The sequence below is a fragment of the Oncorhynchus kisutch genome, linkage group LG7 (assembly GCF_002021735.2).
Source record: "Oncorhynchus kisutch isolate 150728-3 linkage group LG7, Okis_V2, whole genome shotgun sequence".
Classification (NCBI taxonomy): domain Eukaryota; kingdom Metazoa; phylum Chordata; class Actinopteri; order Salmoniformes; family Salmonidae; genus Oncorhynchus; species Oncorhynchus kisutch.
Window position 1 is genome coordinate 26,526,666 of NC_034180.2, and position 17,691 is coordinate 26,544,356.

Here is a 17,691-nt window from a genome sequence, read left to right on the forward strand (position 1 = left end):
ACCATCTATTTCCTTGCCAAGCACCGTTATGTCGGATCTTTCCCAGCTAGCAGGCAAAACTGGTTGAAAATCCATCATTACATCCTTACAGTTGTGTCCGCTGGATTGTTTGCTGTGTTCAGAAGAGTTCAACATTCACAGATGCCCTTAACCAGAGGGTCTAACAGACCTAAATGGGTCAGAGTGAAAGGAGTAGGGGGATGTTGTCACCGTGCCAACATCAATTGGTCAATTTCTTCGAAAGATTGTTTACTTTCCCATAAGTTCCATGGGTAAACCATTCCACTTGATATCCATTTTGCGCGTACTTTCTTTTACATTCATCAGAAATATGTTTCCACAATCATTTTAGTGAGCGGCCCATTGTGAACGCTGAAATGCGGCTGTATAATCACAGTAACACAGTTGTTAAATATGAACAGCTTTCTAATAGACAAAAAGGTGTCATATTCTTATATCCTCCGCAGCTCCTCTTTTGTAGTTCCTTTCATTATGTTCCCAAACACTCTCCTCCATCTAATAGAGCCTAATTATCCTCCTCTCAGAGTATCACTGCTCTCTTTTAGGGTCCTCTTTCTCTCTTTTTCTCTCTTTCTCTGTCCGACATCACACAGAATCAGTAACTTCCAGTAGAAAGACAGAATACATGCATTTAATACGGCGGATGTGTTTTTTAAGAGCCAATGTCAAGTTAGTACAAAGGCGGATTCTATAATAATTTTTCCAGTATTTTCTATACAGCTCTGAGCTCGGCTAAAACTTTTAATTAAAGAGACCAGAATCATTATCTTGTTAGATTAAACCATTTCTGCTTTTTCCTTCTTTGTTGCTTTGCATGAGATCCTGATATGACGTGAAAAAGAGATACAACAAACAGCAAGCTATCCTTGTCTTTCAGTGTTGGGGAGTAGTGCACTACATGTAGTTTAACTAGTAATTTAACTACATTTTGCAGTAGCTTAATGGCCGTTGAACTAAATTCAAATGTAGGTATTGTTTTCAGTAGTTAATTGCATTTTTGACATGTAGTGGTGTAGCTAATTACTGGAACTACACACTACTCTTTTTGAAAAAATGTGATAAAATATGTGTAAAGTAGGTAATCATTTCCTTTATTTTTCGGCATCAGACCTGCCTAATTCTCACTTGAAACATTGTTTTTGTGTTTAATAAGCAGAATTACACATTCTATTAACATATGGCCCAAAGTGATCTATTCTTGCAATTTGTAATCTATGACATTTCAGATTTACATATGATCATTTTTCACAAACTAGTTTAGATGTAGTGAACTACTTTTTCAAAGTAACTTTATTGAAATAAACTATATTTTTCTTAAGGTTAGTTTTAATGTCGCTTAACTTCTTCCAGTGTAAAGTAATTGGTAGCTTGGTAAACAGTATTTTCAGAGTAGCTTCCCCAACACTGTTGTCTAACTTGTCTTCAATAGTGTTTTTGCTAGTCTGCAGTCATTATAGAATTCTAGATTGGCCTTACCAGACAGGCCCTTTGCTGAGGTAGCTGGAGCCTAACTTCACAGCGTGCTAGTTCAACTTTACCCATCACAGAAAATCATTATACTACAGAAGCTTTTGTCCAACCCTATGGTGAAACTCTTTCCTCTTCAAGTCCAGCAAAAACAATAAGAACAACACTTAAAAGCCAGTCGTAACTCAGCGGCAAGTAGGCCCGGCTTCACTCAGAAAGATCTAACCTTCTAGAGGTACCTCTAGAGCTTCACCTTGTACCTTGCTGCCATGCCATGCCAGACTTGGAGGCTGTTATAAAGTGGATTAGCTTTTAATTTTGCAGTGTTTGACGTGTGCGCGTGTGTGCATGTGTGTGTGCGTGCGTGTGTTCAACTGTCGGCCAGTTGGCCTCCTGCGTCTGTGTGTTACCCTGAAAGAGAGGGGGTTAGCACTTCACACTTCTCTCAGTTCCTGTTTGTGTGCTCTACTCATCATTCCATCAGTTGACATTTACACTTCATTCACATTCACATCAATGCTCAATGCTTGTTTTACCTGCCCCTCTGGTGCACTTTATACTTCCTTAATCTCGCTCTCTGTTTCTGTAAAGGTCAGAGTCGTACTGATTATGTGTATAAAATCTTGGACTTTGACCTGAATGGTCAGTAGTCAATTTGATTGACTGCCCAGTTGGCACTTTTTAGTTCCTTGAATGTTCTTTCTTAAAGGTTAGCAATAACATTCCTGATTCCTCTAACGCCTTGCCCAGTTTTCTTGGTGTCCCCACCCTCTACGTGGTCGGTAATAACCAGATGCATTCGGTTTTCAGGGGAAATGGAAAGAGAGCCTGTGAAACGACTTCCGCTTTCGGACGTTAACAAGGCGACACTCCATCTTAACTCCTCCTCCATATTTACTGGATTGGTTGAACAGTGCAGAAGAAAACCTCCCCCAACATTTTTTTTCTCATCAGGACCAGAAAGAAAGAAATGCCATTCAGGCTTTTCTTTTGCGCCTGCTATGTTAAGTTAGGGTGTTGCAAGTGTGATCCTTTGAGAAACATTCCGTGAGAAAAACAGTCATGTTTTAAAGTTTCAGTTTGAAATTCCTTGAAATGTTTTTAACCCATTACACTGAAAATAACAGACAGGGCAGATTATTTAATCTATAACTGTACAAATATTGGTTTAACGCTACAATGGACAATCTGATCTCTCTCTTTTGCAGAGGAGCGGCCTGACTGTTCCAAGGCGCGGTGTGAGGTGCAGTTCTCACCCCGCTGCCCTGAGGACTCGGTTCTAATCGAAGGCTACGCACCCCCTGGAGAGTGCTGTCCCCTGCCCAGCCGCTGTGTCTGCAGCCCTGCAGGGTGCCTGAGGAAGGTGTGCCAGCCTGGATACCTCAACATCCTGGTGTCCAAGGGCTCTGGGAAGCCTGGAGAATGCTGCGATCTATACGAGTGCAAACCAGGTGGATACCAATAACAATTCCCAGCAACTATATGTGACATGGCAATAATTGTTTCATATTCTGATACTTAGATCATTGTAGTAGTAATAATACTAATAATATTGAATTTGTAGAATTTCCCAAACTCAATGGCCAAATTGTAGGCTACATATGAATGTGTTTACACTCATGAATGGCAGCTGTATCTGTATGCCAGCGGTTTATCACCTCTGAGCTGGGGAATGGCGTAACGTAGGCCGTAGCCAACAGAAGGAATGGTTGCTCAATCAAATTTTATTGGTCACATACACATGGTTAGCAGATGTTATTGCAAGTGTAGCGAAATGCTTGTGCTTCTAGTTACGACAGTGCAGCAATATCTAACATGTAATCTAACAATTCCACAACAACTACCTAATACACACAAATCTAAGTAAGGGATGGAATAAGAATATGTACATATAAATATATGGATGAGCAATGACCGAGTGGCATAGGCAAGATGTAATAGAGGAGGTGTCCAGCTAGGATAGGAATGTGCCGGTTCCGTGACCTCCCTGTTCACGTCGGTTTTCTTAACACACACCACACACTCCTCTACATTAACACACACCACACACTCCTCTACAAGGGTTTTTACAAGTCAGGGTAATTGCCACAAACACGCGCAAGGAGGATCATAGCTTCATAGTAAACACAGAAAGAGGAATATTAGTTATATAAAACCACATACTTGATAGTTTACAGTTGTTTTCTTGATTTGCTCTCAATCCAATTTGAGCCCTACTGCTACCTCTATAATGATTGTCTTTGTGTTGTACCCTACCTAGTGTTTAGTGTGGACTGCAGCACAGTGGAGTGCCCTCGTGTCCAGCAGGTTCAGTGTCCACCTGACAGCTATGAGACCCAGGTGCGTCTCACCGCAGACGGCTGCTGCACCCTTCCCACCAGGTGAGCCTCAACCTCCCTCTGAATGCAACAATCATCACACTCTCTTTGGCAGTCCTAAAAAGTAGTCAAGGACAGTCAGGTGTGAGGGTGTGTCCATCTTATGTGTACTAACTCCCCCTCTCTCCATCCCATCTCTAGGTGTGAGTGTTTGCCCGGCCTGTGTAGGTTCCCTCAATGCACTGCCGGGAGCTCCCCCGAGGTGGTCTTCCACGGCAACGGTAACCCCGGGCAATGCTGTGATGTGTACGAGTGCATCAACGGTGAGTTTGCTTGCTTACTCCGCTTGGTTCTGGCCTGAACCACACAGCTCCCATCTCACTGTTTCTGAGCTATTATTAAGGAATGAGTGATACAGGATGGATGGCAAAGCCTTGTTTTCCTGCTTTCTGCTCCGGTCATTTTGAAAATAATATTTTACCGTGCCAGGCCAGCTAACGGGGGAGGTTAGGAGATATCACTAAGATGACGTGAAAATATTTACAGTGAGTATTGGGCCATTTTTGTTTGTTTTGGCTCTGTGCTCCAGCACTTTGATACAATGACCTTGAGGTTAAAGTGCAGATTGTCAGCTTTAATTTGAGGGTATTTTCATCCATATCGTGTGCACCCCCCCCCCCCCCCCCCCCCCCATTTTAAGGACCAAAGGTATTCGGACAAATTCAAATAAGGAAGTAAAAAGTACCTGGTCCCATATTCATAGCACACAAGCTTGTGACTCAGTGTTTGCTTTTGTTTTGGTTGTTTCAGAATATTTTGTGCCCAATAGAAATTAATGGTAAATCATGTATTGTGTCATTTTGGAGTCACCTTTATTGTAAATAAGAATAGAATACATTTCTAAAAACTTCTACATTCATGTGGATGCTACCATGATTATGGATCATTCTGAATGAATCATGAATAATGATGTGTGAGAAAGTTAGAGATGCACAAATATCATCCCCCCCCCACCCCCACAAAAAAAAATGCTAACATCCCCTGTTATTGTAATGGTGAGAGGTTAGCATGTCTTGAGGGTATGATATAAAATGCTAACCTCCCCTGTTATTGTAATGGTGAGAGATTAGCATGTTTTGGGGGTATGATATAAAATGCTAATTTCCCCTGTTATTGTAATGGTGAGAGATTAGCATGTCTTGGGGGTATGATATAAAATGCTAACCTCCCCTGTTATTGTAATGGTGAGAGATTAGCATGTCTTGGGAGTATGATATAAAATGCTAATTTCCCCTGTTATTGTAATGGTGAGAGATTAGCATGTCTTTGGGGTATGATATAAAATGCTAATTTCCCCTGTAATTGAAATGGTGAAAGATTAGCATGTTTTGGGGGTATGATATAAAATGCTAACCTCACCTGTTATTGTAATGGTGAGAGATTAGCATGTCTTGGGGGTATGATATAAAATGCTAACCTCACCTGTTATTGTAATGGTGAGAGATTAGCATGTCTTGGTGGTATGATATAAAATGCTAATTTCCCCTGATATTGTAATGGTGAGAGATTAGCATGTCTTGGGGGTATGATATAAAATGCTAACCTCACCTGTTATTGTAATGGTGAGAGATTAGCATGTCTTGGTGGTATGATATTTGTGCACACACACACACACACTGTAGCATTCTAAAGTATACTACAGTTTACTATGTAATTCTATAGTAAGTACTGTAGTATTCTATAGTACGTAGTCGTGTTTATTCATGTGGGATTGTAAGCAGAAGACAATTTCTCCTCAATGTGCTCCGTTTCATCAACCCCAGCAGCTTTTCTGCCTTAGATTCTGCAGGTTGAAAAAGAGTGCAAATTAGCGAGGAGTAAGAGAAAGGTGGTTGAATGGGCAGATGATACTTTTCAAATTAAAGCAAATTCTCAATGATTTATGGAGCCCACATTATGGGTGGCGGTCAACTTTAAAGGGTGAGCCAGCCTTTAAAGAATCATTTAAAGACCTTGCTTTTTAAAAAAAGGGAAATCTCTAGTATCTTTAAAAAAAAATACATTTGAAAAGATTGCTCCTTGGCTCTGACAGGAGGTCTGAGCCGTGACATATGTTGCAAATGACGCGTGAAAAGCGAATCTACTGTAGCAAGGAGGAGATTTTTCCGTTGGTTGACGTTGGGGCGACAGGGGAAAGGGTGTGACAGGCAGCACTGCACTTCCCATCCCCTCTTAGCCCTACTAGCTAGAACAAGCATCTGTTGGCGATGTGCAGCCAGGGGTCTGTGTCATCCCTACATCCTGCTTTGTTTATTTGGTGATTTCAGAACAAAGAGCAATGCATTCAGAGATCTGTCCTGGGAACAGCAAAACACAAAACAGAAATATAACCTGATTGAACATCTGGTTCTATGGTGGCTTTATCTGCCTGGATGAAGGGAATTGTAGGGAAGGAGAGCGGGAAGCAGGAAATTAGGGAGGGAGGAGATGAATGAATATTCTGTGGCTGAAGGGGGTGGAGGGTGGAAAGGAAATGGGGAGTGAAGATGAACTCATCACTAAAGGGTGGAAACTGATCTGGGGATCAATATAACAACAGCTGTTGAGCACACGTCACCCCCACAACACATACACACACACTGCAACACTGCATCTCTGCTGTAATCCTACCTGACCTCTTCAAGGCTTGCCGTGATTCCCATTCATTAACAAACACACAAAGACAACATGATAAACCCTGAGGGTGATGCTTAAGACATACACAACCACAGCTTAGTAGGAGGGCTATAGATACTACTTACACAGATATCATCTTTGATAAGCACTTGTGGCTGGCTGCTCAGTATGCCTGACACATACACCATTTTTGAGCGTGTGTGTTTGTGAGTTTTTAAAATTTTATTTCACCTTTATTTAACCAGGTAAGCTAGTTGAGAACAAGTTCTCATTTGCAACTGCGACCTGGCCAAGATAAAGTGTGTGGTGTGGTGTGTGTGTGTTTGGAACATACTGTTCTCAATGAATGACTACTGACAAGAGTTTTTCAGTGTGTTTTGCTACAGGGGAACTGAAACGCTCAACAGCTGTATTGTGGTGTTCATTGGACAATCTATACTTCACAGACAAGTATTGACCCAGACTCCTTGATTTAGCTGTTAAACCAGATTCCACCGTTGCTTTTCTCTCTGATGTGTGCCCACTCTTTCAATGAAAGGCAGTTGAATGGACATAAAAGATGTCCAAAGTCAGCCAGCAGAACTATCAAAGGACTATAGGATGTCATGTCTGTCTTCCAACTGTACCTCCTCACAACCATCTGTGTTGGAAACCCTATTCAGGGAACACAAACAGAACATGGCCAGGACATAAGAAGGAAGGTTTGACTGGATGAACTGTGGAAGCCATCAGCAAACAGTGGTGTCTGCAGGCTTCTGTTGTCCCACTCTGACAGCAAATGTTAGCAGCAGCAGACGAGACATGAGACAGCTGAGGCACTCCACAGAGCATGTTTGGAATGGAATGGCCTTGGAGCCTGCTGCTGAGACACACACACACACACACACACACACACACACACACACACACACACACACACACACACACACACACACACACACACACACACACACACACACACACACACACACACACACACACACGCACACACAGTTAGGGACCAGGTAGCCTCCTCCTCAGACTGTAATCTCACCCTCCTGCATTGGAGATATGTATTTCATCAGGTTGTGTGTGTATGTACACGTGTGTGTAAGCGCGTGTGTGTACAAGTGTGCGTGTGTTCTATGCGTGCGTGACCGGGATCTCTCCTCTAGCCAGATAATCGAGGTTCTTGTCAATAGTTAAATCGAATACAGTCTTAACTGAATTGAAGAGTTAAGACTGTATCCCCCCCCCTCCAACTTCAGCAAGTGAGAGAACAAGGGGTAAGTTGACAAATAAACATGTCCCAAGATTTACGCTCATTGGTGAAGAGAAAGGTGATTATTGCACGAATGTGCCCATAGGTTATTGAGCAAGTGTGGTGAAGCTCCATTATTGTGTCTTGCTGATACAGGTAGGCTATAAGGTAATAGGTGAATGACATTCTGCTTGTGCCTCATGTTAAAAGAGGAGGAGAGACATGACGACATGCTGATGATTACATTTGGAAACAATAACATAATATGATACGTTCCAACTATGCCCAGAGAAGAGGAAGCAATGTTAATTATATTGTGCTTACTGAATGAAGTTAAAGTGAACTAGCCATTCAGACCAGCCTTTCTGGTTGAACCATCGTAGGTTTTTGTCAAGTTTGTGGGCTCAGTCTCTGCTCCTGTCATGGAGGCAACTGAGAGAGGTATATACTGTAGCTCTTACACACACAATTCATCTGCTTTCTAGTCAATGTGTCAGTTCTTATGTATGTTCCTTTGATACTCTGTGATGTTGTCTGTGCTGGAGATGCTCAGAGGAAATGGAAAGTGAAGCCTTTTGTCTTGTTGGTGACAAAGGAGCTGGAAAAGCTGGCAATCTCTTCTGGCAGTTAGGGCAGATAGACTTTACGATAGCATTTCTATTGAATGTGTGTGGCTTTTGGATCGAGTGTGTAATTGTGGGGCCCTCCCGTGTTGAGGGTCAGCGTGGCAGAGGTGATGTTGCCTACCCTCACCACCTGGGGTCAGCCATCTTCAGAGATGACATACTGTAAGTGCCTATTCATGCCCTGCAACGAATAGAGACAGAAGCAGGCTGATGTTATTCCCAGTCAAGCTGTTGCTATCTAACAGCATTTAGACAGCCATTACTTTTCTGCAGACTGATCCGACTACATTGACATCGTTCAATTTTCCCATCAGTCTTTGCATAAACACATATCATATGTGTAACGCATGCACACAGACTGACAGACTATATGATTACTTATTTATCTGTCTCTGTGAATCAGACATGATTCTCTCTGATGAAAGCAGAACACACCCTATTGACTTTCAGATCATTCATGCTTAGGCCGATTCAGGTTTATTCAGACTGCCCATTTTAGGGCTGAGAGAGAAGAGAAAAGGGCAGGCTGGTGGTTGAAACAAGACTAGTGGTTGTCATAGTGAGGCAGGTGATTGACAGTTTATGTAATCTGCTCATCACATGGTCTGAGAGAGAGAGACGGGAAACCACCTTAAACGTCTTGATCTCACGTTGTCGGTTCTTCATAGGCTCCTTTTCCCTTTTTGAGTAATAACTTTGCTATGCCAGCCCCGGTCTCAGCTTTCCAAAAGCAGTGCGTGTACCCAACCTTAAGAAATTAGCCCAGGGATAATCCCTGGCTGTGTATAGGGCCGGGTTGCTCAGGGATGACGTGGAGTAAGCCAGACAGAACAATGTGCTCTATTTTACAGCCATGGCCAGATTAACACACATCAAGTTACGAAGGAGCCTCGGAATGTTCAACAGAGGCAGTCCGCTATTTTGAGAGATTGCTACTTACCGGTACCTTAAACCCCACTCTGGCTTGATCAGTGACTAATGTTATGTCAGTTCACAGACAGCGGTTAGAGTAAACAACACATTCCTGGACCGCTCAGTCAGAGGAGAACCTGGTGCTGTTATTGGCTTTAGAAACAGGAAGTTGACTAAAGGTAATCCACTCAGAAACACTGACTCTGTTCCAATATCCATACTAGTCTCAGACCTGAATTCAAATGCTATTTAGGGTATTTCAATTACTTTCAAAGACATTTGGAAGTAAGTATTTTGATATTTTTTACTTGAAAAGACCGGTTGTTCAATATTGGAATGTATTTGGAAATAAAAATACTAAAATATACTGACTCAAATACACTCCAATGCATTTAACCCAGGTATTTGAAAATAGTATTTGAAATAAGTATTTGAAAATACTTTAAAATAGTAGGGAATAGGAAATTATTTGAAAATACATATCAAATACTTCCAATAGTTAGTTCGGGACACATTTTTTGAAAGTACTCAAATGAACAGAAAATAAGTATTTAAAGCTGCAATATGTAACTTTTTGGGCGACCCTTCCTAATTCACATAGAAATGTGCGTTTATAGATCTGTCATTCTTATTGAAAGCAAGTCTAAGAAGCGGTAGATCTGTTCTGTGTATGTTCCATATGCACAAAAAGCTTACTTTTCTCAAATTTTGTGCACTAATTAGTTTACATCCCTGTTAGTGAGAATGTCTCCTTTGCCAAGATAATCCATCCAACTGACAGGTGTGGCATATCAAGAACTGATTAAACAGCATGCTCATTACACAGGTGCACCTTGTACTGGGGACAATAAAAGGACAGTCTAAAATGTGCAGTTTTGCCACACAACACAATGCCACAGATGTCTCAAGTTTTGAGGGAGCTTGCAACTGGCATGCTGACCGCAGGAATGTCCGCAGTACGTCCAACCTGCCTCACAACTGCAGACCACGTGTAACCACACCAGCCTAGGACCTCCACATTTGGCTTCTTGACCTGCGGGATCGTCTGAGACCAGCCACCCAGCTAATGAAACTGTGGGTTTGTACAACCAAATAATATCTGCACAAACTGTCAGAAACTGTCTCAGGGAAGCTCATCTGCATGCTCATCATCCTATCCAGGGTCTTAACCTGACTGCAGTTCGGCGTCATAACAGACTTCAGTGGCAAATGCTCACCTTCGATGGCCACTAGCACGCTGGATAATTGTGCTCTTCACGGATTAATCCTGGTTTCAGCTGTACTGGGCAGATGGCAGACAGCGTGTATGTTGTCATGTGGGCGAGTGTTTTGCTGATGCCAACGTTGTGAACAGAGTGCCCCATGGTGGAGGTGAGGTCATGGTATTGGCAGACATAAGCTGCATGAGGCAAATGGTGTTCACCAGATACTGACTGGTTTTCTGATCCACGCCCCTACCTTTTTTTAAAGGTATCTGTGACCAAAAGATGCATTTCTGTATTGCTGTTCATGTGAAATCCATAGATTAGGGCCTAATGAATTTATTTCAATTGACTGATTTCCTTATTTGAACTGTAACTCAGTCAAATCTTTGAAATTGTTGCATTTATATTTGTGTTCAGTGTAGTATGGTAGTATTGTGCTGAGGGTTCCAGGGTGACGCAGCGGTCTAAGGCACTGCATCTCAGTGCAAGAGGTGTCACCACAGTCCCTGGTTCGAATCCAGGCTGTATCACATCTGGCTGTGATTTGGAGTCCCGTAGGACTTGCCCAGCGTTTTCCGGGTAGGCCACCATTGTAAATAAGAACTTGTTCTTAATTGACTTGCCTAGTTAAATAAAGGTTACATTTAAAAAATGAAAATAGACATTGGAACACAGTGACTGAGTAGGCACAGCAACTTAACCTGTGAAGTATTTGGAGGAGAACAACAATTGACCCGGCCTGGGAGCCATTGTGAGATCAGATGTTGTTTACATTTCATTGCATCGCTGTAAGCAGTAAGCACTATCACTCAATGCATTCACATTATTCTAAACTCTGAAGGTGTTTGTGTGAAGCAGCCTTGATTTGCAACATCATGTTGTTGCCTGCCTGTCTGGTGGTGCCTTCGGTGGGTTATTCTGTTCATCCACAGAGCTGAGGGAGAGGAGGGAGGCACACCTGTCGAGTGCTGCATGTTATCACATTATTTAGTCTCTGTCTCAGCAGCACAGCCAAAACATGAGGGTGCGGCGGCATGGGGGAATGAAGGGATCTGGCTCCCTAGCATGGAGGGAGGGGGAGGTGGTTGGTATGGTCCAGACAAAGAGGAGCGTGGGTAGGGGAATGGCATGGGAGGGGAAAGGAGGAGAGAACTGGACAAGAACAGAGAATAACAGACAGACAGACACACAGACAGACAGAAGGGTTGGAGAGGAGTGCAACAGGAGTGCATGCTTCTCACTTGTTCCTGATAACTAAGAGATAGGACATTACATGGGAGGTTTAGTACAGAGGAACAGGTGGAGACCTCTGTTTTCTATATACATGATGTTGATAATAACCCTGGAGAACATTGTCTGCTGCAAACAACCTTCTGTGTGTTTATCAAACCTCAATTCAACAACTGACTGTTGTTTTCTACCATGGGAAAGTACACGACTAGTATATGACTAGTATAATCTATAATAGATTATATATCTATGCACCGGACGTGCACCGGACGTGCCACCTGTCCCAGACCTATTATTTGACCATGCTGGTCATTTATGAACATTTGAACATCTTGGCCATGTTCTGTTATAATCTCCACCCGGCACAGCCAGAAGAGGACTGGCCACCCCTCATCGCCTGGTTCCTCTCTAGGTTTCTTCCTAGGTTTTGGTCTTTCTAGGGAGTTTTTCCTAGCCAACGTGCTTCAACACCTGCATTGCTTGCTGTTTGGGGTTTTAGGCTGGGTTTCTGTACAGCACTTTGAGATATTAGCTGATGTACGAAGGGCTATATAAATAAATTTGATTTGATTTGCACACAAGTACCATAGGATTGGACTGCTATTAATGCCATTTTCATGTATACGTAACAAATGAAGCCCGTTGGCGGGCGAAACCTTTTCATTTTAAACTTAAAAGGCCACTTCAATCAGCTTGTAATTATGTGCAGACACATATTTTTACAGATATCAGAAGAAAATATATATCCGTTCTAAAACGTAGCTATAGTAGTCACAGTGGTCCTGGGATGAAGTATACCATTGAAGAAGAGTTAGATGGGACAGTATATTATTTAAATCCTCCACTCTTCTCATACACCAGCAGGTTATGAGTGTTTTATTCTTGCTTCTGCCCTTCTTCTCCCCAGGAGCTCACAGCTTATGTGCTAGGAGGCTCCTACAGAGTGTATGTATGTGTGTATGTGTCTGTGTGGAGTACTAGCTCAGGAGTACTTGCTCTCTCCTTGTTCTCCCTCCTCACACACTCACACGCTCTCCTTACAAAGAGCTGCAGACTTAACCAAAATTGGTTCACTGAATACAGGCTTTCTGTAGGAGTTTGGGGTTCAATTATATAGGTGTGAAGTTTGTAGTTGTTCATGCATGCTTGCTTGCCGTTGCATGGAACTGTAGGCCTTAGCTTATTGCGAATTTTGTTAGCAGTCAAAGACTCACACGGTGTACGAGTAAGAGTTGGTTAACTAAGTGGTTTGAGTGTTGCTCTTAACAGCGTGGGGAAATGTGTAGCCTAACACCTAGTATTTTTTGTTTTTAAATCCGTGACTGGGGCTGTGGCAGTCCCGACATTTTGTCAGCCGGTAACTTTCATGCAAATAACTGCTTGTCCCACGGCAATTGACTGTTAATTAACACACGTGTTTAGCATCTCTGGCTTCCATGCATAGTCCACAAGCCACTGATCCAGACCTTTTCGCAAGATCTACATTTGAAAAAGTATAATAAATCCATGTAATATATAGCCTTATATAAATCCATTCTTTATTTTAGGCAGGTCTGAAGAAACATTATGATATGAAGAAATGTTAGCCTATTTCAGAAGAACAGAATAGCATATTCTGAGTCATCCTTATATTAGGCCCTGATCTGGCTATGCCATATGGCTGTGGGCTACACTAGTTTTTTGAGCAGATAAGATTTGCTTATAATTCCTGTGGCATTATTTTTATAGTATTTTATTTAAAAAATGCATCCAATGTTTCTTGCCTTACATTTGAAAAAGAAAAGATTCCTGGAGGAAAAGGTTCCTTAGATTGCAACACCGGTGGAACCCCTAAAGGTGCCTCCAGGAACCTTTTAACCCCTTAAGGTCGATGTCCACGCCTGTGGAAATAAAATTTGCATAATACAAAAATCCCTATAAAACCTGTCAGTTTTAGAGATATCTGTTTTTTTGCATTGGATGTGTCTCAATCGACCTTATCTGCCTACAGTATGTCGCACTTCCGAATCTGCGGTGAAAGGTGACAGTGCTAGAGTGGTGTTGGTCAGACCATGAGACATCCCGAAAATCGGTCTTCTCACGAAATCGTCTGTAGCGTCCAAACAGTTTGGCCTACAAACTCACATACTCTATGGTGTTCTCCGTTTTGCTTTCAGTCCTCTCCAGAGATGTTCGATTGGGTTCAAGTCTGGGCTCTGGCTGGGCCACTCAAGGACATTCAGAGACTTGTCCCGAAGCCACTCTTGCGTTGTCTTGGCTGTGTGCTGAGAGTTATTGTCTTGTTGGAAGATGAACCTTCGCACCAGTCTGAGGTCCTAAGTGCTCTGGAGCAGGTTTTCACTAAGGATCTCTCTGTACTTTGCTCCAATCATCTTTCCCTCAATCCTGACTATTCTCCCAGTCCCTGCCACTGAAAAACATCCCCACAACATGATGCTGCCACTACCATACTTCACTGTAGGGATGGTGCCAGGTTTCCTCCAGACTCTTGGCAGACTCTCAGGCTAAAGAGTTCAATCTTGGTTTCATCAGACCAGTTAATCTTCTTGCTCATGGTCTGAGAGTCCTCTAGATGCCTTTTGGCAAACTCCAAGCAGGCTGTCATGTGCCTTTTACTGGGGAGTGGCTTCCGTCTGGCCACTCTACCATAAAGGCCTGATTTGTGGAGTGCTGCAGAGATGGTTGTCCTTCTGGAAGGTTCTCCCATCTCCACAGAGCAACTTTGGAGCTCTGTCAGAGTGACCAATCATCTCCGTGACCAAGGCCCTTCTCCCCCGAATGCTCAGTTTGGGTCTTCTCCCCCAAATGCTTAATGGGTCTTCCAAATGGACAATGACCCCAAGCATACTTCCAAGTTGTGGCAAAATGGCTTAAGGACAACAAAGTCAAGGTATTGGAGTGGCCATCACAAAGCCCTGACCACAATCCTATAGAACATTTGTGGGCAGAACTGAAAAGCGTGTGCGAGCAAGGAGGCCTACAAACCTGACTCAGTTACACCAGCTCTGTCAGGAGGAATGGGCCAAAATTCACCCAACTTATTGTGGGAAGCTTGTGGAAGGCTACCCAAAACGTTTGACCCAAGTTTAACATTTTAAAGTTAATGCTATCAAATACTAATTGAGTAAGCATTTCACTGTAAGGTCTACACCTGTTGTATTCGGCGCACGTGACAAATGAACTTCGATTTGATTTAAGGTTCCTGTAGGAACATTTTATGTCCCATGTATTATATTATGAATAATAGCAAAACTATTACTACTACTACTGTACTAATTCTACTACAAATAATAATAATAACAATAAACTATTAACAATAATACATATATTATTGAGTGGCAAACTTGTAAAGTCACAAATTAATTGGATTGTCTTTGAAATTCACAGAAATCCAAATATACAATGAATAAATAGTCAACCGTTGACGAACCTTCATATTTGATGTGTATCGACAACAAGATAGGATCCTATACTAAAAATAGCATAATAATTATTGTCATCAACTATGCCAATCAAAAGACCCCATCTTAGTGATAAAAATTATATATTTAGATACATGGTCGAATGTTTCACAGGTCAATGATTAAAAAAAAAGGTATGTAGAGATACTAACAAAGCATTAGCACATCGATAAACAGCTTTCTAAGTGGTTTCTAAATTTGAGTAATTTGGCATCTGACCTCGCGATACTTTGTGCTCTGGTCTCCCCTATCCCGCTCTTCAGCAAAAAGTTTGCCATTCAACAATTTACCCCACTCATCAATTCCCAGAACAGATTTGTGATTGAACAGCATAGTGCTTTTCAATGATGCTGCATACTCAATATAAAAAATGAAATGGACCCCCATGTCCACTCCCAATCCCATGGAGTTGCTTGAGTAGATACTCTCCATCCAGGAAGAGTTGGATGTGACTCTCATCCGCAAAGGGATTCCCCTCTATTCTTATGGTAGGGGATAGGAGCATATTGTTTTGTCTGATGGAAATCCATAGCCTGTCTGTGAGGAGGTAGGGGAGGAACGAAATGTCTGCAGTGAACTTGAGACCTTAAATAGGAGGGTGTGTAATATAAAGGCTGGATTAGAATAAATGGGATATGAATGGCTGCATACTATAAAGGGTACATGAGAAATGTCATGATGGGTTATTGGGACTGAGGTCAGAGGAGCAGACAGTCAATTACATAACTAGAGATGGTCTTGTTTTGCTGCTGGTATTGTGATGGAATAACCAAGTGTGAGAAGAAATAATCCAGCACATTGTGGTCTGGGTAGGCACAATGGTGTAAAAAGCTTATTCGTGTGTGAATATTTAAGAGTTCTTACATATCCCTCCTCTGTCTGGTCTCTCAACGAGGAGTACTTGTGAATGAGCCCTGTGCACACATCCGTGTATTGCCATGTAGTAGGGTACCTAAAGCATAAGAAACATACAAGATTACATTTAGACTAACAAATTACATTGATTGAGGCTGTTGATTATCATCAATTATAAACTGGATTGTTCGCGCCCTGAATGCTGATTGGCTGATAGCCACGGAATATCAGACCTTATACCACAGGTATGACAAAACATTTATTTGTACTGCACTAATTACGTTGGTAAATAGTTTATAATAGCAATAAGGCACCTCGGGGGTTTGTGATGTATGGCCAATATACCACGGCTAAAGGCTGTGTCCAGGCACGTCGTGTATTGTGCACAAGAACAGCTCTCAGCCGTGGTATATTGGCCATATACCGCACCCCCTGAAGCCTTATTGCTTAAATAAAAGTTGAGCTGCAGTGATTATGACAAGACAGTATGGAGAGGGAGAGTATGGAGGATAGAGACAGGAGGAACAGAACACACAGTAATCACACTGTAAATACATTCATTTACCATTCAGTTAGTACTGGAAAAGACAAAGAAATAACACAGAACACACTAGACCAACAATGCAAATCCATTCAAATACTTTATAGAGGCTAAGTGTAATGGCATTCAGAGTTGGAAGAAGGATCGGACCAAAGCGCAGCGTGGTAAGTGTTCATGATGTAATATTTAATGAAACGAACTGAACACTGAAATACAAAACAATAAAGTGAACGAAGGAAACCGAAACAGTACCGTGTGGACCAAACACTCACACAGAAAACAAACACTCACAAACCAAAAGTGAAACCCAAGCTACCGAAGTATGATTCTCAATCAGGGACAACAATTGACAGTTGCCTCTGATTGAGAACCATACTAGGCCGAACTCAAAAACCCACATAGAAAAACAAACATAGACTGCCCACCCCAACTCACGCCCTGACCATACTAAAACAAAGACAAAAACAAAGGAACTAAGGTCAGAACGTGACACTAAGTAGATCCATAGCTTTAAACATGGTCTTGCTTTGGTCTGAAATGCAGACAGAACAGGCCGCCCCAATACACCAGCCTGAAAGACATAAATTAGACACAAACGCAACATAAACAACATGAGTATTCAATATCAAATGTGTCAAACTAATCTGTTTTATTTATTTATTCTTCTTTTTGTCAAGTTTAACATAACCTACATTGGATCATCTCTCTCTTTCTCTCTCTCTCTCTCTCTGCAATATGTTACTTTTTGGCTGACCTGACCAAATTCACATAGAATTGCACATTATAGAGCAAGTTATTTCTATGCTTCCCTGTCTTCTGTTTAGTTTTTGCGTCTTTTACTTTGGGTTTTGTATACCAACTTCAAACAGCTGAAAATACAATGTTTTATCATATAAACTGAAATTAGGCAAACTATTCCATTTTTTTGCAACCAGTAAATGACGGAGCGATTTCTGCATATTGCACTTTTAAGGATGCTTGGATGTAGAGTTAGCAAGCTGTGCTGAATATTCTCTGAAACTGATATCAGCCATGGCTAATACGAAATTTGGACTGCGGTCATGACTCGTGACTGTTGGTGTGGCGGTAATACGGTCAACGTAACAGCCTTATCCGTGACTGACCTCAGCACCCATTAG

At 42.0% G+C, this 17,691-nt stretch overlaps 1 protein-coding gene across 2 annotated transcripts in view; it reads left to right on the forward strand.

The window, feature by feature from the left end:
• The window catches only part of crim1 (cysteine rich transmembrane BMP regulator 1 (chordin-like)), a 128,965-nt gene that overhangs the window by 64,305 nt on the left and 46,969 nt on the right, over positions 1 to 17,691 (forward strand). For both annotated transcript variants that reach the window (XM_031828764.1, XM_031828763.1), the window contains exons 3-5: positions 2,697 to 2,939; positions 3,749 to 3,869; positions 4,008 to 4,129. In XM_031828764.1, the coding sequence (XP_031684624.1) occupies positions 2,697 to 2,939; positions 3,749 to 3,869; positions 4,008 to 4,129 (486 nt within the window). The remainder of the gene's footprint in view (positions 1 to 2,696; positions 2,940 to 3,748; positions 3,870 to 4,007; positions 4,130 to 17,691) is intronic.